Source organism: Carettochelys insculpta, chromosome 3, assembly GCF_033958435.1.
Source record: "Carettochelys insculpta isolate YL-2023 chromosome 3, ASM3395843v1, whole genome shotgun sequence".
Lineage (NCBI taxonomy): Eukaryota > Metazoa > Chordata > Testudines > Carettochelyidae > Carettochelys > Carettochelys insculpta.
Window position 1 is genome coordinate 8,225,762 of NC_134139.1, and position 25,507 is coordinate 8,251,268.

Here is a 25,507-nt window from a genome sequence, read left to right on the forward strand (position 1 = left end):
CAACTAAGTAAGTGCCATGTTGATAGATATGGTCTTAGAGTTGGAGACGGATTTTCTGATAGATAAAATTAACTACGGTCACTTTGTTTCTTGAATTTTATCAGAGACCAGCTGAGTGTGTGATGGAATATTAACACAAAGCAATGCACGTGGGTGGAATTTCTGCTCTCTGTTTTCCCTTTGGTCCAAGAAGACCTAAAAGAAGTGGAAAGAAAATATCAAAGAGTTAATGTGACTGATCTGCTTCCGCATCCTGACATGAAACTTCTCTTTATTTCTTCCATAAACAACCTATTTTAGAAAAGAGGAAGGGTGGAAATCGTAGTGTCTGTGTAACCTCAAAATGATACTTGTATTTCTTTTTACACTAATCTCTGCTTTGTAGTAAGAGCTTAGATCCTGTGAGCATATAGGACTGCAAACAGATTTTTCCATGTAAGTGGCCATGTTTCTTCTCATGGGCCTTTCTTGCTTATTTGGTGTCTTTTTTGTGTGTGTGTAAGTTCTTTTTTCAGGGAAAGGAGGATGGAGTTTGAGCTCCAATAAATGTTTTGCATTAGAATTCTGCTGGAATATTGTCAGAATTACTCATCATTGTCTCAGCATCCATAAATTCCAAAGCCACAAGGGACCACTTGGATCATCTAGTCTGGGCTTCTGGAAAACACAGGCCAGAGGAGTTCTCCAAAATAATTCCAATGCTCAGGATTTTATGAGGAATCTCACAATATTTGGTGCCTTTCTTAAGTTCCCAGCTTCTGGAGTCATGTGGTTCTGAGACACACAGCTTTCTTTTAAAAGTAAAGAAACAAAACAGGTCCAGTCCTCATGAAGGCAGTGAAGAGTTTGGCAGTGGGACTCAAGTGTGCCCTTAAGGTTCAAAAACCAGAAAGCAAATAAAAGGCAACCAAAATACAGTAATTATGAGTACCTGACTCCTGATTTGAATGCACAGGGCTGATAATATGGCCTGTCACACTTTCTGAGGAAAATGCTGCTGTATTCCCCCTCTGGTCCTCTCCGGGAGGGTCCAGTCAAGGCTCAGGGCTCCAGGGCATCACTCGAGTCTGGACAGGAAGCAGTGGATTTTGAGAATGTGAGAGCCCAGACAAACCAGTCTATGCCACAGCCCGGGCCTGGGCTTTGTTTTCTCTCTGAGGGCTAGGACAGGAGTGATCTCCCACTAAGCCAAAAAGGGCTGGCGATGGGCTTTGTCAGACCCTGGGCCACCGAGGCAGGAACTTGGCTCCAGGGCCCCCGAAGGGGCAGGGTCTCAGGTGGAAAAGGCGTGGCTAGGTGCAGCCAGCTCTTGGCACTTCCTGGACCCCGCTGTGCCTCCCGCACCCAGCCTTTAGCGCCGCCTGGACAGTGTCACATGGGGCCCTGGGCCCTTTTAAATCACCGGGCCCTGGGGCAACTGCCCCCTTCGCTCCCCATATCTAAACAGCTGTTTCTAAACAAGCACCTTTACTCATAGGGAAAAGCATTACAGGGACACACATTAACAGGGAACCCCAATCAACAGATTTAAACACCGGCTAATCCTGCCGGGAGTCACCCATCAGCCATACAGTGTCTTACCTGCCAAAGCATCTTGGCCATCAGCAGCATCAGGGCCTGTTCAAGCAAAAGTTGAAGGCCATTTGCTGGCGCAAAAGGGAGACCTGGGTTTATTCAAGCTCCTCCTTTTATGCCGGAACCCTTGTCTTTGTTTCCCTTGTTCCTGGAAAACCCAGTTTGAACCAGGGCATGCACACCACACAGGGGGGCAGTGCCCCTCTGGAGTCGTTCACAATCTGAATCGCCCTTGGCCCTCCCCTGGCTTGGAGTTCCCAAAGGAGCTGCAGCGCCTCTCTCCCTCAGAAATGCACACAATCATCCACCAACCAATCATATGGGTAACATGATGACCTCCAAAGTTACTGCAGGGGTTGTGGTATCCGTCCAGGACTGCCCAGCCTTAGTGTCCCAGTCAGACACACGTTGTCCCACTGTGTCATGATAGAAGATGTCCAGGGCTTTGCAGGGCATCTTCCCAGTTGTGCAAAAGCAAAGCCCACTTTGCAGGGAATGATGGCTGAGGGCCTAAGGATGAGGGCAACTTGACTCACTACATGTACAGCTCCCTCTCCAAGGACCAGCCATTGCCTCTCGGCAAACCTTGCAAACCAAAAACTGACCACGATACAGTATGTCTTCCCAAGACTAAACATTGGCTCACACTCATGGAAATAAAACCGCGGAAGAGTACATCTAATGGCATCACCTTGTGACGTTGCTATCATGATAGAAGACCATAAGAAAGGCCATATTGGGTAAGACAAAAAGGCCCATCCAGCCCAGTATGCTGTCTGCCGACAGTGGCCAATACCAGATGCCCCAGAGGGAGTGGACCAAACAGGTAAGGATCAAACGATCGCTCTCCTGCCATCCATCTCCAGCTTCTGACAAACAGAGGCTAGGGATACCATTCCTACCCATCCTGGCGAATAGCCATTGATGGACCTAACCTCCATGAATTCATCTAGCTCTTTTTTAAACCCTGTTATAGTCCTAGCCTGCAGAGCCTCCTTCGGCAAGGAGTTCCACAGGCTGACTGTGTGCTGTGTGAAGAAGAATTTCCTTTTATTTGTTTTAAACCTGCTGCCCGTTAACTTCATTTAGTGTCCTCTAGTTCTTATATTATGGGAACAAATAAATAATTTTTCCTTGTTTGCTTTCTCCACACCACTCATAATTTTATAGACATCTATCATATCCCCCCTTAGTCTCCTCTTTTCTAAACTGAAAAGTCCCAGTCTCTTTAATCTCTTTTTATAGGGGACCCGTTCCAAACCCCTAGTCATTTTAGTTGCCCTTTTTTGAACCTTTTCTAATGCCAGTGTATCTTTATGAGATGAAGAGACCACATCTTTATGCAGTATTCAAGATGTGGGCGTACCATGGTTTTATATAAGGGCAATAAGATATTCTCTGCCTTGTTTGCTATCCTTTTTTTAATGATTCCTAACATCCTGTTTGCTTTTTTGACTGCTGCTGTACACTGTGTGGTTGTTTTCAGAGAACTATCCATGATGATTCCAAGATCTCTTTCCTGATGAGTTGTAGCTAAATTAGTCCCCATCATACTGTATGCATAGTTGGGGTTATTTTTTCCAGTGCACATTCCTTTACATTTATTCACATTAAATTTCGTCCACTTTCATATGGCCAGCAAATACAGACATAATGTAATAGATTTTGAAAACAAAGCTCTCTTGTAAAAGTGGGAAATGAATTAAAAACCTAGCCTGATTGATTACTGAATGTTTGCATAAGGATTAATGCTCATAAAGCCCGCAGCCTAGCAGAGCCAGCTTTAGCTATTGCACATAGCAGTTAATTGTACATTTTTCTAGCAAAGTTATGTCAAAACCTCTTAATGTTGACTTTAATCAGTCCAGCGGAGGGCATTTTCTGAACACAGAGCTGCCCCTGTGCCAGGTCTCGGCCAGGGGTGGAGTGGGGGTGGGAGGCGTGGAGTGGCCAAAACTCCAGTTTGTGTTGGGATGAAGTCATCAAATTAACATCGCTGTGGGGTTTCAGCTGAAGTCTGAAGAGCAGACTTGGTTAGGGTTCAACTCTGTGCTAATTAAAGTCAACGGCAAAACGCCCCTTAACTTAGGTGGTGCAGGATCAGGCTCTGAGCTACGTCGGTGCTGTGTGGTCAGTAACGCCAGGTTGTTTCCACTCCCTTGATTGGATGACTGAAACTTTTGTGACTGAAGAAAACCAGGAAATAAGTGATGACTATCATAGACTCTTGCTCAGGTGTGAGTCCCCTCCTTCTTAGGGAAGCAAGAAGATCCGTTGGATGGCCAGCCATGCCCCAAACATGAAATTATGCCATAACCCAGTTCCCCAAGGAATGCTCAGTTATCAATGTACACAGAGCACCTGACATCAGCCTTACCAAGAGGCTTTCTAAACTGGACTTGATGACCTCCTGAGGTTTCGTCCAGTTCTAGCATTCTGTGATTCCATGATTTATTTATAATCATCGCATTGGCATGTGCTATTGATATTTACTTACACGACAGTGTTGTCTATTTTTCAGAGAGTAGTGATCATGGACTCATACACACGTAGGACCGGGAGGGACCTCAAGAAGGCGTTAAGTTCAGCACCTCTGTGACAGGACCAAGGAAACCTCGACCCTCCCTGACATGTATTTAGCCCGCCTGTTCTTAAACCTCTCCAGTGATGGAGAGGTTTAAACACCCCTGGAAGCTTGGTCCAGAGCTTTATAAAAGACCTCCACATGATTTGCGATCTATCGGCTGCATTTTCCCTTATACTTGTGTGCAGCTCCATTGTAGCTCAGTAGCAGTGTGTGTGTGTGTGTGTGTGCACACCCACAACTTCATACCCTCATCCCCAGGTAAAATGAATCTTCCCTTCAGGTAGAACTACTGCCAAGTTCTAGCTCGCTCGCTGGGTTGAATCGGCCTGTTTGGGTCTGTTCCGAATGACCGTGATTGCTGGGGATTGCGTGCTTTGCAAACGGAGACCTTGAAAACACATCGAGCTCGCAGCGCCCATGTGCACAATGTAGCAAAGGACCTAAGCCATTTCTAATGAGAAACAGCTGGGCATCCAATCCCACCCCAGGAGAACAGGCTGTTCCCTGCCCTGGAATGCTTCAAAACAGAGAGGATTTCACTTCCCAAGAGACAAGTGGGTGGCACAGAAATGCTGACTTAGCAGAATGTTCAGAGGCTGGCGTGTGTGCTGTGAATAAATCAAGTTGGACTAAGAATAGGCCCAGACTGATTTCCTCCCACGGCCCTGACAACTGTTCCTCCGAGGCTGAGGGCAGACAAGTGGGATCCCTCAAAAGAAATGCCCAGAGCAGCAGCAGCAGCAGACCAATCAAAGCCACCAAGACTGCCGCCCAAAACAACGCAGTCAGGCCAGAAATGAATGACTGATCGCTCCCTCTCCCTCCCCGCAAGACTGGTCATTCTTTTTTGAATGGGCAATGTGGTGTGTTTAGTGAGTCTTGCGCCTCCCCAATGGCAGAGAACCCCGCAATGCCCCTGCTCCCTGAAAGCTCTTGAAGTGAGCACAAGCAGCTTATAGGCAGGTGTTCCTAATAGGGGAGGATGGGCTCATGAGGAGGGGAAGGTCCCCTGGCAGACAAGCCAGCAGCTTCTTGGAAGTCCACACAGAACTTCCTGCCACCTGAAGGACCTTCCTCCGGGAGTGTTAATGAGCTTCCTGCCCTTTAGCTGGGCTGCCCCACTGGAGCCGTTGGCTGCAGCCTGTCCCTACACAAAGCCCCCTCTCGGCAGCAGCACCTGCTGGTGCCCAGGAAGGCAGGAGAACTCCACATGGCCCAGAATGGAGTGTGCTGTAGTCCAGGGACTGCTCTCCAGCTCTGTCCCAGCTGTCACCCTCATGCCTGAAGAGTTTTCTGCAGGCACATGAGAGGGCAAGCAATGTACGCCCAGCTTCCCTCTGCTCTGGAGGGTTCTCTGCTCCATGGAGCTTGCTGCTGTTCACATGGTGCAGCAGATAGAAGGACATGGCTCAAACCCAGCTCAGAGAATCCCTCTTATCTTTAGACACTGACCCTTTTGTGTTTGCCTGTAAATCAGATTTCTACAGAAACATCCACCTCTTCGGATGAGACTTTGGAATCCAATTCTGCAAGAGATAAGAACGGACCATGGACCCAGCCACTGCTAGCACTAGGGCCCTGTTCCAGCAACGCATTTAAGCACGTGCTTAATTTTAAGCACAAAAAGAGTTCCAGTGAAGGCACCGGCACTGCTCTTAGGTTAAAGTTAAGCATGCGCTTACGCAATTTGCTAGATCAGGGACTGGACGCAAAACTCATATCCTCGATTTAGCTTAGTCCCAGCTACTTCTTTGGAGACTCCAGGACGAGAGCAAACTGACAAGCCAAAAAAATTATAAACAAGACAAAGGTATTTGTGCTGCTGCCTGAGCAGGGGGAGGAGAGAGACCACAGGCAACTTACTGCTCGGGCAGTACACTGTTTAGGATCACCTAAGAAGCAGACTGCATACACCCTATGGTAATATTTTGAGCACAGACAGTCATAACCCAAGATACGCTCATTCGGGTTACGAGAATCTGTTTACAAGGAGTTTCATTTCATACCCCAACTTCGGCTGACGAGGCGTTTCCTCGAATGTACGAGGACCGGTCTGGATCTTGTGTGCCTCAGTGGGCCGCAGCTGCCCTGCAGTGGGAGAAAGGCTGCGGCTCTAGGCAACGGCTGCCCACAGCCGCAACCCGCCCAGCGCATCTCTCTGCAGTGTCTGGCAGCGGTTTCCTGGAGCCCCCGGCCCGGCCTTTACCTTGACACTGCTGTGGCCGGTCTGGGTCTCTGCCACAGTAGCAGCGCGCCCCGGCCCAGGCACTCCTGCAAGACGTGGATGCCAGGTGCACAGCCCATCCTGGCCCCGCCCCTGCTGCTCATCCCCGGGTCAGCTAGCGGGCCGCCGCCGCCCGCCCTGTGCAGCTGTGGCTTGGGCGTCGCTCGCCGCCTGCGGCGTTCCATCCCATTTAGCGCCTGGCTCGCCTGCCGCTGCCACCTCGGCCGCCACCGGCAGGGCCTCTCCACCGTGCAGCCCCGCACGAGCAAGGCATCGCCCCTCGCCAACTGGGGGCCCCCTGTGCCTGCCTAGCTTCCTGCGTGGCCAGCCCCTGGCACTGCCCCCTCCCTGCTTAACCTAAGCTGCGCTCAGGCTGGGCTGCCTCCCCGTGCCCTGCTCTGCCCTGCCCGCCCCCTTGCACCAGCCCCGCTTCTGCAGCCGTGGGCATCTACCCAGCTTTGCGCCCCCGTCCCAGGCGCTCTTCGCTTTCTATTCCCCTCGCAGCCCTGTCTCTGCACCTGGGACAGCACTCCCCGGCCCCAGGCTCTGCTCCCCAGGCCGCACCATTTTATTACGATATTTTAGCATAAATGGGTGTAAATCTGGTGGCTCAGGAACGCATCAAATTTTTTCCCATTGAAATTAATGGTAATTACATTTTCGACTTTCAAGAATTCGCCCTAAGAGGGGTTTTTCAGGAACGAATTACCCTTGTAAGGCGGGGGAAGACTGCACCTCCTCTGTTCCTCTGCCAGGATTTCTGATCATAGAACTCAAATCACGCAAAGAAAAAAAATTCCCTAGTCATTCTTATTTGCTGATCGCTGAAACATACCATCAGTTTTCAAGCAGAATTCCCCACTGAAATCACTGCGTAAAAGCTCACCTAATTTTCATATGCCCCTGGCTGATTATTTAGAACAGGGGTGGACAACTCATGGCTGTCGAGCTGCATGTGGCTCTTTGACATGTAGCTCCTCCTCAGAGCCCTGTGCTGGGAGTGCGGCCCACTGCTCTGCGCACGCCTGCCACTGCTTGGTGGGAGAAGCACGTGGAGGTGGTGGTGGCTCTGGTGAGTTGCTGGCATAGAGGGGGAGGGCTGGGGGTGCCTGGATCTGGGGGCGGGAGAAGGCATTGAGTTATAGTGGGGAGATGGGGGTGCCTGGGTCTGGAGGAGGGGAGAGGGAATGGATTAGAGCAGGAAGGCTGAGGGTGCCTGACTCTGGGTAAGGAGGTAGGGACTGGGTTAGAGCAGGAAGGCTGAGGGTGCCTGGCTCTGGGGAAGGGGGAGGGCATTGAGCCATGTATTATCTGTCTATATATCTAGCTACCATGTGGCTCTTTGCACTCTACCTGTGGCTCTTTGTCCCTAACTGGTTGACCATCCTGATTTAGAATTATTTAATTTCTGTTCTTTGCAGCTGAGTCAGTCCCGAGGTGGGTGTGGTACCTGCTTTTACTGGCCCAGCAGCTGTTGGGGAGAGAGATAAGCTTTCCAGTGTACACAGACCTCTGGAACCTCATTACCTACTTGTCTTTGTTGATGAATAAGTGATGTCTTAAATCAGTGCTAAGTCTGTTGCCTGGTACTTAATTACTAGGTATGGCTTTTGGCTGCTAGTGCATTGGGCTACCACTCAGAAGGCTGGAGTTTGATTCCTCGCTCTGCTGGGCAAGTCACTTCTCTTTCTGAGTTTTCCTATGTGACCTGCTGTGTAAAGCGCTTTCTGATCAGCTGATGACAAGCTCCAGCTAAGAGTGGGGCTTTAGTTTATTATTATGAATGACTTTTCATAATGACTTTTCTTTTTTCAGTGGGCTGCCTTTTGAGAAGGCTCAGCACCTTGGGTGCTCAACTCTTTTGAGGACTTGGGCCTCAGTGAAAGCCATTCTGAGGAAGGTATCTGGTGCATTTCACAGGGCTGGTTGGAGGGTTAAGGAGGACACTGATGACCCTTAGGGGGTGCTAGTCAATGTCAAAGATGGGGTGTGCTCTGAGCTTGCCAGGCTGGGGTGGAGGAATTGAGAGACAGACAGAGTAGGCAGACATCTATTTGCCTCAGTCCCTAACTGGCTTCCTCAAGGACTGAGCTCACAATCCTGGGTTTAGTGGGCCAATGTGCAAACCACTGAGCGATCTCTCTGCCTGCCAAAAATTATAATTGGAGATACACATCTCCTAGAGCTGGTAGAGACCTTGGGAGGTCATCTAGTCCAGTCCCCTGCCCTCTTGGCAGGCCCAAGCACCACCTCTGACAAAGGACTATTGAAATAGGTGTCATTCCTCATCTGTGCAGGAGACATACCTGCCTGATAAAGCTGGAAGGGACCTTCAGAGGTCACTGAGTCCTCTCCCCTGACCTTGCAGCAAGGCCTTTTACCATCCCTGGCAGATATGTTTTTTTTGACCCATTTGCCCCAAATGGGCCTCTGAAGGACTGAGCTCACAACCCTGGGCTTAGCCGGCCAATGCTCAAGGCACTGAGCTCTCCCTGCCCCCTTCTCTTGGCAACAAAAGTTCAAAAACTCTCAGTTATGTCTCAGTTTAACTACACGGCCCTTGGGGTGCACGTCTCATTTCTGTTGCCGAGCTGGGGACCTGCAGCGGCTGGTGAATGATGAATCCTGGCGTAGACAAGCCCTGGTGGCACTGGGTACAAATCACACCCACAGCATGTGCAGGGGAAGTGGACAGAGCCTTGCACAAAGGCTTGGATCAGGAGGCCAAAATTCAGGTTTAAAAAGCAGGTAAAATGCAATCGCGGCTTTTTCAGAACCCAGGAACGTCTTGGAGAAAATTGGCAACTACCAAAAATGTAGGGCCTTAAGCACAGGGCCGAACCCAAGAGGGCCACACGTCTCTTCACATACGAATCACTCCCCTCATGACTGACGAACGGCTGACGGCTTGCAGCTCTGCAGCACAGGACCTCCGCCCGCCCTTCCCGCGCTGCACTTCCCCAAAATGCAGCATGTTGGTTCTCCACGGGGGAGGAAGGCCCCCAAAGGCCAGAGCCTCGGCTGGTGTGAACCAGCCACCGTGGCACCGCACTGATTTACCCCAGCTCCAGGCCTGGTGCTTGGTTCCCCCTCTCTGTGGTGGAGCTGTCTCCTCTGTGCATTTTCGGGAGGTTAAGATTCATTTAAAACAGCTGTTGGTTTTGTTTCGTTTTTGACCATGCTTGTTCCATTGTCCCTGCCACAATCTACTGCAGTAATTGCTTTCTGAGAGCGTCAGGGAGGGGTCAGGTCAGCCTGCGGATGAAACAGATTTGGGATGAAGAGACACCTGCCAAGCCGCCTGGTTTAAAGAGGTCTCTTTGAAGGGCGCTGGTTTTCCATGAAGCTTCTGAGGAGAGGCAACGAGGAAATTCTCCTGAATTTAGCAAGTCTGCGTTGGATGGCCCAGTAGGGTAGGGAAGCTTTGTTTGCTTACAGCAAATACATGGAGGTGGGCAAGACCTTAGAAAGTGACGCTCCTGCATTTTTAATATGCTGGGCCCCAAAGATATTAAATTAATTCAATTGGGTCTAACTTAACTCTTCACTGAAGAAGTGGGTCCGTCCCACGAAAGCTCATCGCCTAATCAATTATTTTGTTAGTCTTTAAAGTGCTACAGGACTGCTGGTTTGTTTTGTTAGTTTACCTCAGGGCTTACGTCCAGGCTGTTGTCTGTCTGCACTGCATTTTTAAGCCCGGGGGTAGCTATACTGGTGCAGCTGCCCCCGTGCAATCCCCATCCGGACAACTAATGCTGGTGTAGCACGCTTTGCACCAGTGGAAATCACATCAAATGGAGCTACATCCGTATAAACCAGGCCTGCATGGCAGTGTGCGCTGGTGAAATGCAAGCCGGGTGTTCTGGGGTAGCGTCCTGTCTCCAGCATTGCCTCCAGGGCTGTATAGTTAAACTGTGACACAACTGAGAGGTTTTGAACTGTTGTCGCCAAGGCCCAGAGCAAACAGAGCGACTTTTATCACCCTTCCCTGGTCTCCCGCATCCCTGCGAGTGGCCACCCACATGCGACTGGCTATTTTGGGGGTGGGAAGGGTCCCCTCTTACCACAAACTGCCCCCTGGACCTGAGAAATTCTCACCCAAAAATTCAATAAAATCAACTTGGTCTGTGGCAAATTTCCGTTTCGGTAAATTGGCTTAAAACTGCCAACCCAGGGGGAAATTCCCGACTTGAACCATTGGTACGACTCGAGAGAGAGTTCACCTGGATACATTTCATCCCAGCCTCGAGGTCACAGTCACTCGAGGCGTGGAGGAGCGTATTTTAGGTAAGCCAGCAAAACTCCAGCAGAGAACTCCACCCATTGCTTTGGATAAAACAATCGATGAGATGACTCTGAGGCTCCATTAATAAATGCCCATTCCTTAGCCTGACCTTGGACACCGTCATCCTGCCCTCTCTTTTTATGGCCACAATACTCCATTAGCTGCTCCTCTTCCCCATGTCCTGGCACGTTCTGATACCTGGTTAAGCCAACAGTCTGGGACTGGGGTGAACCTGGACATGCCGTGCCACATACACCAGTCTTAATGTAGACAGGTCTCCGGCACTGCAGACATTATGCTGGTATCCCCAAAGTGGGCCAGCGGGACGGGGATGGCATAAGCCTTCCCAGTTTCACCCTGCCAGGGTGTAAGTTGTATGAGCTACAGCTCTTAGAAGACACAGCCCAGGCTCTCACCTGTAGCACCTTTTGAAAACGTTACCCAGAGTTGAAGTGCTTAGGTTTCTGTGCCTGTATCTGCCACAGATGCCCTGTGTGACCTTGGCTTCATTGCTTGGTGCTTGCAGTGCCCTGCCCCCATGAACCAGGGCTCTGCACAGCCACTCGGTGGAGAATTCATTCACCTGCGTTGGTGGTGGGAGTCATCTGAACACCTATAGAGGTTTTCAAAAAATCCTTTGTGGCATTATTTCCTCCACAGGAGAGGACAACACCTGCTAACAAACTCCTGTGGTGGAAAGGGGGCAGAACCTGGAAATGCCACCAAGCTCCAGCATGCACCGGGGGGGGAGCAGGCCTCATCCCCATAGCAACTGCCAGAGCCCTCTGTGCTGGGCTCTGCTGTCCCACAGGCTGTGGAGCTCCTGAAGGAGCCACCGGATCTTCTTGTCCTTGCAAGCCAGGTTCTACCCCTCCTTTGAGGAGCAGGAGGGGCGTTAATTGAAGCAGGAACACTCTGGGTTTAGAGCAGAGCGGAAACATGCATCCTCATCCCCTCCCCATAATGGAGGCATCAGCCCAACCCATAAGACCTGCCCTCCAGCCAAAGGGGCAGAGCACCGCAACCTGACTGAGGAGAAAGCCTGGGACCAGGCGGCAATGGGTGCTCAGTCTCTGGGCTGATGTCTCAGTACGACCGGGAGAAGTGCATGAAAAATACCTCTATGGCCTGGTTTTCCAAGCTCCCAATTCCAGCTGAAGCTTCCTAAGGCCTCAGCCAGCCCCTCTCAGTATCTGGAAGGGGCATTAGCCCCACCGGTACCTTTCTAATTTGAAATCCTTCAGGTCCAGAGTGGACCGTGCTGCACAATGTGGTTCCTCCGCCTGCCACACCCAGCCCTCAGCACACTGGACCTGCTGGGCTGGGGAGAGGGGAACATGCTGAAATAGTCTGAGGTAAACAGGGTGAAGTTTAATAAAGACAAATGCAAAGTGCTCCACTTAGGAAGGAACAACCAGTTTCACACATACGGAATGGGAAGCGACTGTCTAGGAAGGAGTATGGCAGAAAGGGATCTAGGGGTTATAGTGGACCACAAGCTAAATATGAGTCAACAGTGTGATGCTGTTGCAAAAAAAGCAAACATGATTTTGGGATGCATTAACAGGTGTGTTGTGGACAAGACAAGAGAAGTCATTCTTCCACTCTACTCTGCGCTGGTTAGGCCTCAGTTGGAGTACTGTGTCCAGTTCTGGGCACTGCAGTTCAAGAAAGATGTGGAGAAATTGGAAAGGGTCCAGAAAAGGCCAACAAGAATGATCAAAGGTCTAGAGAACATGACCTGTGAAGAAAGGCTGAAAGAATTGGGCTTGTTTAGTTTGGAAGAAAGAAGATTGAGGGGGGACATGATAGTCGTTTTCAGGTATCTAAAAGGGTGTCACAGGAGAAGAGAGAAAACTTGTTCTTCTTGGCCTCTGAGGATAGAACAAGAGGCAATGGGCTTAAACTGCAGCAAGGGAGGTTTAGGTTGGACACTAGGAAAAAGTTCCTAACTGTCAGGGTGATCAAACACTGGAATAAATTGCCCAGGGAGGTTGTGGAATCTCCATCTCTGGGGATATTTAAGAACAGGTTAGATAAATGTTTTTCAGGGGTCCTGCCACGATGGTACTTGGTCCTGCCATGAGGGCAGGGGGTTAGACTCGATGACCTCTCGAGGTCCCTTCCAGTCCGCGTATTCTATGATTGTATGATTCTACGCTGCAAAGCCAGTGGTTGCCCTCTCCAGTCTAGCTCAGAGCATCAGGCACCATCTCCCAGGTGCCTTGACACCAAACCAAACCAAAAGAAACATCCATAACTAGTAGTCAGGTGGTGATGACTGAGCTGAGGCATTGCTCCAGGGTTGTTTTTCTGCTCCTGGCTACGCTGACGTTGCCTCCTCTGGAGCTGACTTTCACGATATCAGCCAAGTTTCCATTTCTTCCATGAGACTGGAAATTTAGAGATTCACTTCTCTAAATTTAATCCCCGGGTTTGAAACACGGAGCAGATACTGTCCATTCCCCTTTCATATTCTAGCAAGCTGGTGAGACACTGCTTCCGTTCTGGGGCTGGTAGGCTGGGAGGGCAGCAGAGTCCGGCCTGCAGCCAGGAGGCAAGCCAGACCACCTGAGGGCCAGGGGCCTGGAGCCCAGGGTGACGCCCAGCCGACTCTGCGACCAGACCCCAGGAGAGCCTGGAGTCCATCAGCTGAGAGGCCAAAACTGACCAGCAAACTCCTTCATTTAGGACTGGTCAGGCCCTGAGGGTGCTGGACTAGGGATGTCCGACCTGTACTAATCCATGCTCAAAACAATGGACAGTTCCAACTAAAAGTGAAATAATTGAGTCAAAACAATGGTTAAAACACACACACTGTCTTTCTCTCCCTCCATCCTCATGCTGCTTTGCTCTACAACAGCTATCCGATCAGACGTCCCTACAGCCCAGTATCCTGACTCACAGAGCAGCCAGCTGCTGGCAGCCATCCCAAGCCTGGACCTAGGGAATGTGCCGGGGGCTGGGGTTTGGGCAAGAGGCACACATGAGGTCAGGCATGCTGCAAAGATTCCGGGCTGTGCAACATATGCCAGTCTTAATGTAGACAGGTCTCTGGTGCTGCAGACATTACGTTGGTATCCCCAGAAGGGGCCAGGGGGACTGGGATTGCACAAGCCTTCTTAGCTTCACCCTGCCAGGGTGTGAGCTGTACGAGCTACAGGTCTTAGAAGACACAGCCCAGGCTCTCGCCTATAAGAGCTTTTGAAGATGTTACCCCAAGTTGAAGTGCTTAGGCAGAAAACTTGGCCCGTCTCTTGCTTTGACTGTTAGAACACTGGAGTCAGCCAGAAGTGGGTCTCACCCACAAAAGCTCATTACCTAATAAACAAAACTGTTTGTCTTTCAGGTGCTACAGGACTGCTTGTTTTTTGTGAGGCTACAGACTAACACAGCCACCCCGCTGAGACTGCTAAGCCAAGAAGTGTGCATCCGTGTGATTGATAGATGGGGGGAGGTTTAGCCAGCACACTGCCCCCTACTAATAATCACAACCCTCAGTTTGTCTCCCCGGAGTACAATGCTTAGAAATGACGTTTTAATTAAAGCCTTAAAAAACAGACCCGTGCCAAACCTTATCTGCATTGTGAATAGTGACAGGCCGTGTCCCACCGCCCTGACTTCCCAGCACCACGGGCAGTGAACTCACAAACGCTGTTCTCCCTGCACGCTTGTGCCCGGGACAGCTGCGTAACCCATTTATCGCCCACAGAGCATTTGCCATGACCGAGTCGGCACAGTGCTCTGGTTTTCAGCTATTCCTCAAGGCAAAGGGGAGGCAAAGAGACAGCTGCTCCTGAGCCCGGTGATTTAAAAAGACCCAGGGCAGCAGCAGATGGAGGCCCTAGCCCTTTAAATCACTCTTGGAGCCCCACACAGTAAGGTCCAGTTGGTGCTGAAGGGCTGAGTGGGGGAGGCTAGTCACCAGCCCTATTCCTTCTGCCAGAGGCCCCACCCTTCTGGAGGGGTCTGGAGCTGAGCCCCCTCCATCTTGCCCAGGGCCTGGTGCACCTTCCGGGCATGGTGCCGGCTCCCAGGGAATACAGCTTTGGCTCTCTAGAATTTTAAGAGGCCGCCTGAGTAGCTCATCTACCCACTTCCAATGGCACGTGTGTGTCTGTGAGCTGCCCCCAGCACCGGATGCAACAAACACAAAACAAGCAGGAACAGCTGTATTGGAGACGTACCCATAGGATAAGCCACCTCCAGCCCCAGTCATTTTTTCAGCCCCACCCTTGCCGTCTCTTCTGGCTAGCACACATCCTGCCATAGGGCCCCAGGGGATGGGTCCCACTGCCAAAAGGGAGGCAGGGAATGAATGCAACCGGCTTAGATGTCTCTGGCCAGGCAGATGCTCGCTTCTGGGTCCTTAGGGGGAAACACAACACAGAGACAGAAATCGGTATATTTCACCCAAACTCCCTCAGCTGCCGACTTGCCAGTGAAGCGAAAGAGACACTGACCTGCACCTGGGCAGCAGATCATGGCTGAGGTAGGAGAAATAACGTGCCTTTAAAATCCACAGCAATACCCAAATCTCCTCACACCACCTCCACTCCCAATGCTCACCTAAACCATTACTGTCCCTCTGGAGTCCCGTGTCAGTTCTGAGCCCCATATTTTAGGAAAGACGTGAAGAAATGGTAGAGGGTCCAGAGAAGAGCAATGAAAATGATTAAAGGTTTAGCAAATATGACCTATGAAAGAAGGCGGCAAGAACTGGGTGTGTTTAGCTTGGAAAAGAGAAAGCTGAGAGGGGACGTGATAGCAGCTTTCAATTGCCTAAAATGGTATTACAAGGAGGAGGGAGAAAAATTGTTCTCCTTGGTCTCTGATGATGAGACAAGGAGCAATGGGCTTAATTTGCAGCAAGGGAGGTTTAGGTTGGACATCAGGAAAAACTGCCAGTCAGGGTGGTTAAACACTGGAATAAATTGCCCAGGGTGGTTGTGGAATCTCCACCACTGGACAGATTGAAGAACAGATGAGGTAAATATCTAACAGGGATGGCCTAGCTGGTTCTTGGCCCTGCTGTGAGGGCAGGGGACTGGACTTGATGACCTCTCAAGGTCCCTTCCAGTTCTAGTGTTCTAAGAGTCTATGATTCTCTGGTGGTGGGACTTTGGTGGCATCTCTCCCAGAGTTTTCGGTGTCTCCACAATACCAGCATGTGAGAAGTTCCAGGGCATGGCCTCACGCACTTTATAGCCCCCGGAATCACACCAAAAGGAGCCTGCCCCATTGACCCACCTCCTTCCTTACTAGGGGCCAGTGCCCTACTCTGCTTTCCATCCACACCTGAGTCCTCTCCAATGTTCTCTGTAAACTGGCTGCTTGTGTGCCCACTCTGGAGAGAGCCAGATGCTGCCCAGCTAGCCAACAGAGCTAGGTTTTGTGTTTGTACTGGTGGGGCACATTCACACATGCCTCAGTGCACATAAAATTTATTCTGCACGTGGATGGAAAAGTTTCGCGGGAACACTGCCTCTCCCCTCTGCATCAGTTTAGCTCTCCTGGCTCACACTGTGCGTGGCAGAGCCGTAGCTCTCTGCCCATCTTCTGTGTGTCAGGGGAGCCCGACAATGGCTTTTGTTGCCCAGATGTGATAAGCAGTTATGTAGGTAGCTGTATCAGAAGAGCAGGTGACAATCCTGCCCACAGAAAATAAGCCTCCAACTGGCCCTTCACGCCCACCTCCATCCCCTCCTCTTAGATGCTCAAACAAGCACCTTGTGTTTCTCCCATGCTTGGGCGGAGAGCAGAATAAAGCGACATCCTCCTCCGCGACATCACCAGCCCTGCTCAATAGCTAAGCCACACCCAGATGTGAACAGACTAGGACTGCACATACTGCAAGGGGCCACTCCAGACTTAACAGCCCCCCAGCCCGGGAAAAGGCCAGAAGAAAACCTCTCTGCCCCAAGCCCCATCCTTCTCCGCCCGTGCACCTGCCCACTACTTCTGGTGAGCGTGGGGCAGTCCCACCCCTTCCCCAGAGCAGCGCAGCCCTACAGCAGCACGAACTAGAGCAAGCTTGTTCTGCTCTCGGGCTGTGCTTCTCTGGAGGAAGGCAGAACCGCCCCCGCACTCACCAGAAGTGGCGCGGCACGGCACGGCACGGCACGGCACGGCACGGCACGGCTGGAGAGTAGCATGGGCTGGGGCTCCCTTGCGGCATTTTTCCCATTGTGGCACTGATGGTGAATGAAGGGTGTGTACAAGTGCGTGTGACCCCTCGTGCACCTCCCACACGTCGCCTGTGGCTGTGGGGGTTCTTAGTGGGTTATAGATTGTTATAAGACACCGTAAATCCAGTGATTTTTTTTCAGTCCATCCTTCCTTTCCTCCCTCGACTGGAGGGGCATTAACGGGCCACGTCACCTTGAATGGTCCCTTGAAATACATGGGCTGGTCTATACTAATACAATAAGTCGATCAAAGTTACTTCACTGGTCATTACCTACAGCCCCCTACTCAAACCACTGCAACGCATTATTAAAGACCTACAACCTATCCTTAATCAAGACGCCACACTCCAGAAGGCCCTAGGTGACAGCCCTGTTCTGTCCTACAGACAACCTCCCAACCTTATGAGGATTCTAACCAATAGCCACAGTCTATACCGCAGAAACACCAGTCCTGGGACTCTTCCTTGCAACAAAGCCTGCTGCCAGCTTTGTCCACATATCTATTCTGGGGATACCATCACTGGACCTAACCAGGTTATTCACAGAATCACGAGCACATTCTCATGTTCCTCAACTAACATCATATATGCCATCATGTGCCAACAATGCCCAGATGCTTTATATATTGAACGGACTTGAAACTCTCTTAGACAAAGAGTTAATGGGCACAAAACAGACATAAAAACACTCCTGATTCACAAACCGGTCAGCCGGCATTTTAATGGAGTGGACCATTCTGTTAATGACTTAAGAGTTTGTGTCTTACTGAAGAGGAATTTTCACACTACTTTGGAAAGAGAGGCTGATGAACTCTTTTATATTCAAATTCGGCACATTAACATGTGGTTTGAACCAGGATGCGAATTATCTGGGTCACTATAGGGGCTCTTTTGCATACTTGGCTTAATGTAATTGTTGACTCCCCACCCCCCCGCCCCTCTCCTCTCTGATTGGCTCACCTTGATTATTTTTTTCTGATTTGTCCACCTTGATTACTATTTTTTGGTTCTCTGTGCCTTAAATATTGAGTCTGTTCTGGTCTGGCTATGGTCTGAAGAAGTGGATCTGTCCCATGGAAGCTCACCTAATAAACTATTTTGTTAGTCTTCAAAGTGCTGCTTCATTGCTTTTTTGTTTTGAAAGTTGCTTCAGTTACACTGACCTAGTGAGACTGAAGTCGACTTATTTTAATGAATAGTCAACTAATAGTGGGTGTCTACACCACGCTAGGTAACTGGGAGATGTTCTCCCATCAGCTTGGCATGTCTTCACCAGACTCACTCAATGGACACCACGGCATCGGTTGCAGCAGTGCCCATTTGGGTGGTAACGTAGAAATGACCATCTGTTAAATAATCGTGAGCAGATTAATCTTGTATTTAGTAATAACACTTCGAGTCAGTTTCCCAGCCCTGAAGAGTAGCTTTAAAAGTTTGTCTCTCTCATCAGCAGGAGCTAGTCCAATAAAAACAGTTACCTCACCAACCTTGTCTCTCTAATATCTAAGACCCAAGGACTGATATGGCTGCATCACCACTGCGCACAAAGTATCAGAGAGGTAGCCGTGTTAGTCCGTATCTTCAGAAACAACAGGATGTCCCGTGGCATCTTCTAGACTAGCAGATATTTTGGAGCATAAGCTTTCGTGGGCAAAGACCCGCTTCATCAGATGCATGAGTGGGGGTGTTTCAAAGGAGGATTTAAAGAGGGAGTCTCAGTAAAGGGGAGGGCCAGAGCTGATGTGGTCTATTCAGTCAGGGTGAAAACGGCCCATTATCGGCAGCTGATGTGGAGTTGTGAACCTCAAGAGAGGAGAAATTAAGTCAGTGCAGTTGGGGGGATGTGGCCCATTGTCAGTTGCTAATGTGGAGGTGTGAACATCAAGAGCAAGAAACTGCTTTTGCAATGGGCCAACCACTCCCTGTCTCTGTTCAATCCTTGGCTGATGGAGTCAAATTTGCAAACGAATTGCAGTTCTGAAATTTCTCTTTCATTTGTATTCTTTGGACTGTGTACAAAAGTCAGCGTCAATTACTTGGTAGTTTGTTCTTTAGGGATGTGTTTCTCCCCTGCCTTGCACCAATGTAAAGTGGGTATAAAATACTATAAACAGCTGAATAGTTGTATTTTACTGCCAGTTGGTGACTTAATCATGCCTCAGTGCAGGGGCAAAAGGGGCAAAGGGGGCAGGGAGATGGTGGGCACCTTGAGGGGCTCCCAAACTTCCCCCCCTCAGAAAAGCTGTCAAGAGGATCAGTCGGCTGAAACGGAATCTCAGTGATTGCAACTGTCTGAAGTGGAGCTGTGTGGGACAGCGTCAATTAAATGAAATTTCCTGGAAACAGCTGATTCACCAAAGCCGAAAAGCTTGGCAGTGATGTCCTGGTTTCCAGCGGGTTTTTATAGAGAGGGGTGGTGAGGTCAAGGGTTTGCTGGTCGCTTCTGATCAGAGAGACCCAAATTGAAGCCTTGAGCTTCCAATCTGAAAACAGCCGGTCTGTGAACACTTGCAAAAGGTCTTGGCTTCATTCCAAGGCTGAACAAATTTCAAAGCCTCAAACGTTATTGCGAAATGGAAATGTTGCCTTCTGATCAGCTCTAATCAGAGGGCCTCTGGTGGGTCCATCTGCAGCATTAAAGCCAGCGTGTACTATAGTTTTCCCTAGGAAATTTGAGTTGTGTAAGAAAGTGACATGGAGGAGTTGTATCAGCCGATGTGGCGTTACACACACAGCTTTGCAATCAGCATGTGCAGGACTGAAGTGTAGGTCTGCAAAGCACTCAGTAGTCAAGCAGGGCCAAGCTGAAGGCTCTGGCACAGCCTTTGTTCTGGTCCTTGGTGCATAGGCATTAACATACAGCTCTTAATTTCATAATCACCTACTATTTCTTCCATAGGACCTCATTTAATTCAAGGCAAGATTTCTCACTCACACAGAGTCTTAGGTCTAGTCCTCACCAGAATGTGGAGGTGCGGCTTACAAAAGCAAAAGGATGTTTTTGCCGGAATATTTATGCCAATTCTCCAACCAAAATAAGTTATAACAGCAACAGGTCTTTGCTATTTTTGCTGCTCCAGGTTCAACCTCTCTAATCTGGAACTTTTGTCTGGCAAACTCCATAACCCAGCATGATTTTAGTTAGCTGGACAAACAACTTATGATGGGTCTGGCCAAGTTTCCCGTGGTCCCATAAAGTTTATTTCTAGCCCCCAGTCCTGGCTCTCAGTGTTCTGTGCTGTCATTTAGCTTTAATTCACACCTAAATGTCTTCTAAGAGCCCAGTAAGCAGTGGAAATGTTAGTAATGTGCTAGAAAATACTGACCTCCCATCATCCAGCAAATTCTCTCGTCTGGCACCGGTCAGGTCCTGAGGGTGCCAGATGAGAGAGGTTAGACCTGCATAAAGGCATTTACACTACACATTTGCCAGCATAGCTGTGTCAGTCAGGTGTGTATGTGCGCTGGAGGGAAAAAATCACACCCCCAAACCAACAGAATTATTCCAGAAAACTTTTAAGCACAGACCAAGCCTCACACTGCAAATAGGTTCATAGAAATGATTGAAGAAACTTGTGGAGTAATATACTACTCAATATCTTGTATAGTGAAAAGCCTCAGAGTAGTAGCCATGTTAGTCTGTAATGTTAAAAAGAACAAGCAGTCCTGTGGCACCTTAGAGACTAACATATTTATTAGGTGGCGAGCTTTCATGGGTAAAGCCCATTTCCTCAGATGAGCTGGAGTGGAAATTACAGAATCTAGGATATTTATATAGCAGCAGAATACAAAAGAAGTTACCTGTCAGTTGTAAGACCAGCTGGTAACGAAGCATATGAAGGCTGGATGTGTCTTACTCATAGCATGTGATGCAGAAATGCAAACATCAAAGATGATTCCAACTCATCTGATGAAGTAGGTTTTACCCATGAAAGCTAATAAATTTGTCAGGGTATGTCTGCACAGCAACCATGTTTCGAAATAAGCTACTCCTCGTAAAATGAGGGTTACCAATTTCAAAATAACTCAACTGCTCTTTTGAAATTATTTCAGAATAGGAATTGCGTCATGTAGACACAAGGATAGTTATTTCGGAATAACACAGGAGTCATCATCGTCCTCATCATCAGCCATGGGCTCAGCGCCCATTGGTGTCTCATGCCTCTCGCTATTTCTTTCCATCTTTCCCTGTCCAGTGCAGAGTGGCTTAGTTTCTGCAGACTAGCTCTGCACCAATCTACTATATCATCTACTCATTCTCTGTGAGGTCTGCCTCTTCTAGATGAACCCCACCATTATGCCAAATACCAGGGTTTTCATTTTTCGTTCATTGTTGATTCTACAGATATGCCCGAGTAGCTGTAACTTCCATTGTATAACCTTCTGGCTCTCTTTCCGCTGTGTCTTCTCATATAACTCCTCATTTATGATCTTTTGCAGCCATCCTATTCTCAGGATCTTTCTAAAACAACTCCTCTCAAAGGCCAACATTCTTGTCTTCAAATCTTTCATTATCACCCATGCCTCACTTCCATACAACATGCTGCTGAATACACACAGGAGTGCTTGTTGTTATACTATTAAATATAAGTCAATATATTACAAAACTGCCAACCCCAAGCATGAAAAAATGATGAGATTAGCTTCAAAGCCAGGATACATTTGCTATGTTTTGAGCACTTAAGTCTTACATTTTCAAGTTCCCCTCCACACCTTGTGAAGGTTGGAAACTTATGTTCTCACATAATCTCATAACTCCAGGAGCTGGGAATTTAAGAAAGAACACCAAATATTACAAGGTCCTGGACTTATTTGGTGTATACATTCTGCTAGTTGGATCATCCCTTTTTCCAGGCCACAGACAAGCTGCAGTTGGTTAATTATGGGGAGTCTATTCTGAATGCTGATCCATTGTCCCTGCAAGACCTGAGATGAAATTGTGAGAGTTGGCAACACCCAGAACTTCTGTGCCTGTTTTGGACGGCGAATGATGGGGATTGCTCAATGTTTTTATGTTGGCTGATATTGGTGTTTCCCAGCATGCCTGTTTGTAACCTTGTGACCAAGACAAAGACCTTACTTTGGGCTGGAAAGGCAGGTTTAAAGCTGCGAGCAGGCAAACTGCTAGCTCCTTATTCCTACTGTGTCCAGGGAGACATTCCTTGCAAGTAAATCGGCCTGCACCAAAGAAATACCAGACGTCAATTTCTGCCCCCATGCAATGAGGCCCAAAGGAGCAAGAGCATTTATTTCACCCTCCCTGGTCCCTGCATCCCCTGGCACCTTCCAGCTACATTTTAAGACGGCAATCTTGATTGGGAGGGGCCGCCCTGCGGGCTCGTGTTTGGCCGGGGTGGGAGGGGGCCTGAAGCCGATGGCCGCTTTAATTAGGTGTCACCCCCCCCCCCCCAGACTGAACTTCGGTGGCAAGACAGAGAAATAAAGGGGAACGCAGCGGCCGCTGGCCAGGATCCAGCAGCAGCCGCCTCCCGGGGGAGCAGCTCAGCAGTGGGTGTAACCGGAGCCCGGCCCGGGGTGCGGAGCAGGGGGACGCGTTCGGCTCCCGCAGGGCGATCCGTGCGGCGCGGCGGGGCGGGGCGCTGCCCGGGCGCCCCCCGCGCGCAGGGGCGGGCCTTGGCCGGAGCCTGCCCCCGGAGAGGCGCATATAGCCCCGCGCCCGGCCGGCCCCGGGCACCGCCGCAGCTGACCTGCACGATGGGCGCCCCCTGGCTCTTGCTGGCCGCCCTGGCTCTGGCCCTGGCCTCCGGCGCGGCGCTGGCCAAGGATCGGCCCCCGCGGCTGCTGGGGGGGCTGCAGGAGGCCGAGGAGAACGACGCGGGGGTGCAGCGGGCGCTGAGCTTCGCCATGAGCGAATACAACAAAGCCAGCAACGACAAGTACCGCAGCCGCGTGGTCGAGCTTGTCCGGGCCCGCAAGCAGGTACCGCGCCCCCCGCCTGCTGCAGCCGGGGGTCCCGGGGGCGCCCCGCGGCGTGGCAGAGCTCTGCTGGGCCCGGCGTAGGGTAACCTCGTCCTGGGGTGGTGGGTGGCGCCCCCTAATTTTTTCCATGCGGGGCAGAATACATTTTGCGGTGCTCCAGGTAGGTGCGGGAGTGCACCAGCACTGGGCGCGGGCTGGGGCTGGGGGCGCTGCTGATCAGCTGAGCAGCATGGGACTGGCTCCTGGGCAGCCCTCCAAGTGCTCAGCTTATGGGGCCCACGAGTGGCCTCCCTTTGCCCAGGCGCACTGTGGGCTCTGCAGGCTGTCCTCGCCTGCTGCAGCCCCAACCGTGCCCTGTGACCCCGTCCCGCACCCCCGCTGGGGCGGCTGACCTGGATGCAGGGAGCACAATGCATTGCTGCTCCTCTGAGCGCCCCCCCCGGGGACTGTGTGGGGTGGGGTGAGGGGAGGAGCAACGTCAGGGTTCCCTGCGTCCTGGTCCCTTTCCCCACGTGGGCTGTGCAAGGGGCGGGCAGAGAGCTGCAGCTCCTATCACTGCCCTGGGAGGGAAAGTGACCTGGCTACAGCAGTGTTCGGCTGGCTCCTCAGCATCCCCCAGGGGTGGGAGGAACATGGGGTGTGTGTTCCTGAGCACTGTCTGCCCTTACTGTTGTCCTTCCCCCCACCCCCCGCAGGAGGGACTCTGCCCGGCTGCACTGCCTGCCAGCTGGGAGAAGTTTCTGACTCTACCTTGGTGGTATGCATCTCTGTGCTGCTGCTGGGCACCCTGGGGGTGTGCCCAGGTGCCCACCACTAAGGCTAGCCAGGGTCGGGGAGGGGAGATCTGCCTGTTAACCCCATCCTGGGCGGTGCCTTTGCAGAAGTGGGAAGGAACTGGTAAGACCATGGACCTGTAGGGGACAGGTTCTCCTACTCCGCTGGAGTTACTCTTGTTTTCACCCCAGCTTCAAGGAGGCCCTGAAAGTTGGGTTTTTCCAAGGGGCAGACAGAGAAACAAGAGATCCCAGACTCAAGCAGAGCCAGTGGGTGGTGGCTGATTTTCCACGATCGAGTTCCCCCTCTAAGCTAGAGCTGAGCAAATGCAGTTGGAGAGTGTGACACCAATAGGCCTCAGCTTGTAATCAAAATACTGCACGTAAACATTCTTCTGGGGCTTGTTTGCTTGATTCAATCTTCATTCCATTGTCGCTTGGAGGTTTTTCCCCCTCAGCTGTGCCTTTCTGGGCACCCATTCTCTTACCGACGCAGCATTTTGTATGGAGACTTTAAAATTAATGCACAGATTGTTTTATAGAACGACATATTCAGGCAGTGAAGCACATGAGAACTAAGGGCTTGTCTACACTACAAAGTTAGGGTGACTTAAGCATGCTACAGCTCCTGTAGTAATTAAATTAGTTGTTGGTGTCCCATTCAAACTACCCTCTTATGCTGGTGGTGTGTGTCCACACTGGGAACATATGCACCCACTGATGTGGGACACTGTGGGGTATTACAAGGTGAAGGGATGGGCACTGATAGCCATGCAGGGCTCACAGCTGGAGCCCCGGTTGACAGTCCCAGCTGTGAGCAAGGGGCAGGGCTTAATTTCACAGATGGGAGCCTGTGAACAGTGAAAATGACATTCAGGACAATCAGTTCCACAGCGGCTATTATTTCACATTTTTGGCCGAGGTTGGCAGCCCTATGCAGGGTTGATAGCTGGAGCCCCCTTTCCTGGGTCAGACTGCCTGAGCTGTAAGCCTTGTGTAGGGTTCACAGCTGCCCAGGGGCTCGCAGCCATGCTAGCAGGAGACCAATTGTGAAGTAGTATCAGTAGTGAAACTAACAGTGTCCGTTTCATGGCTGGTAGGGTCCTTGCTGTTAAATTGAGTCTAGGTACCTGAGCTCACAGCTCCGGCTGACAGTCTCCTACACTTCCGCCTCTGGGGGTGGGGTAGGGAGCAGAGCATGACCCTGGCTTATCCCCGTGAGGGAGTGGGTTGGGGGGAGATGGTGGGAAAGGGAGCCCTTGTGTGAGTGGCCCCTGTCTCTCAATCCCCCACTGGGAGATGCCAGCAAGGAGGCCATCAGCCAATAGGCAGTGCAAGTAACCTAATGTCTACCCAGATGCTCTCCTCTTAAATACATCAGCCTATGCATAACACCCCTCACACAGATAGAGTTATTAGCCAATGTAGCGGGTGACTTATATTGGCAGGAGGACCCTTGTAGAGTAGACATTAGCATAGCTGCACTGACGTAAGGCAGCTTACCCTGATCTAATCCTGTAGTGTGGGCCAGGCCTGCTGCAGGAAAACAAACCACTAAGCCAACGCTTTTGAAAAAAGAGGAGCCGGCCTTCTTTGAAAGGCAAACAATAATCAGCAGAAAGTAGCAGGTGTCTCGGCTTCGTTCAAGCACGTTGAATCTCTGTGGTTGCTGCATCACATAGTGCCTGCTTTTTCTCCCCTGTAAATATCGCCTGCACACAACAAGTCTCCCTCTGGTGAGAAGATGAAAAAGAATGAATTACGTTTGCCCATCCCTTAATGCACTACTAGAGAGCGAAGAGGCCAGCAGAAAGAAACCAAACTCTTGTCTTTGCTGCCCCGGAAAAAGAGTGGGGGTGGGGAGGGGAACTGAAAATGACTTGGTTCCTCTTGAAAGTTTAGAGGAGAGGGGAGGGGAAGTTTGCCTGTTATCTCT

The 25,507-nt window shown here is 50.5% G+C and overlaps 1 protein-coding gene and 1 long non-coding RNA gene across 3 annotated transcripts in view; one reads left to right on the forward strand and one right to left on the reverse strand.

Annotated features, from left to right (window-relative positions):
* LOC142010832 (uncharacterized) lies at window positions 1-23,251 on the reverse strand. Of its 2 annotated transcripts, XR_012644894.1 has the most exons (5): window positions 23,191-23,251; window positions 21,939-22,036; window positions 1,582-1,723; window positions 932-1,067; window positions 1-195 (listed from the first exon to the last, which is right to left on the reverse strand). It is a non-coding gene; the product is annotated as an uncharacterized LOC142010832 (long non-coding RNA). The 2 variants fall into 2 exon arrangements; XR_012644895.1 differs by lacking the exon at window positions 1,582-1,723.
* Window positions 22,480-25,507, forward strand: part of CST3 (cystatin C) — a 6,598-nt gene continuing 3,570 nt past the window's right edge. Inside the window, exon 1 of the mRNA XM_074989321.1 lies at window positions 22,480-22,798. Coding sequence (XP_074845422.1) covers window positions 22,574-22,798 — 225 coding nt within the window. The 5' untranslated portion in view covers window positions 22,480-22,573. The remainder of the gene's footprint in view (window positions 22,799-25,507) is intronic.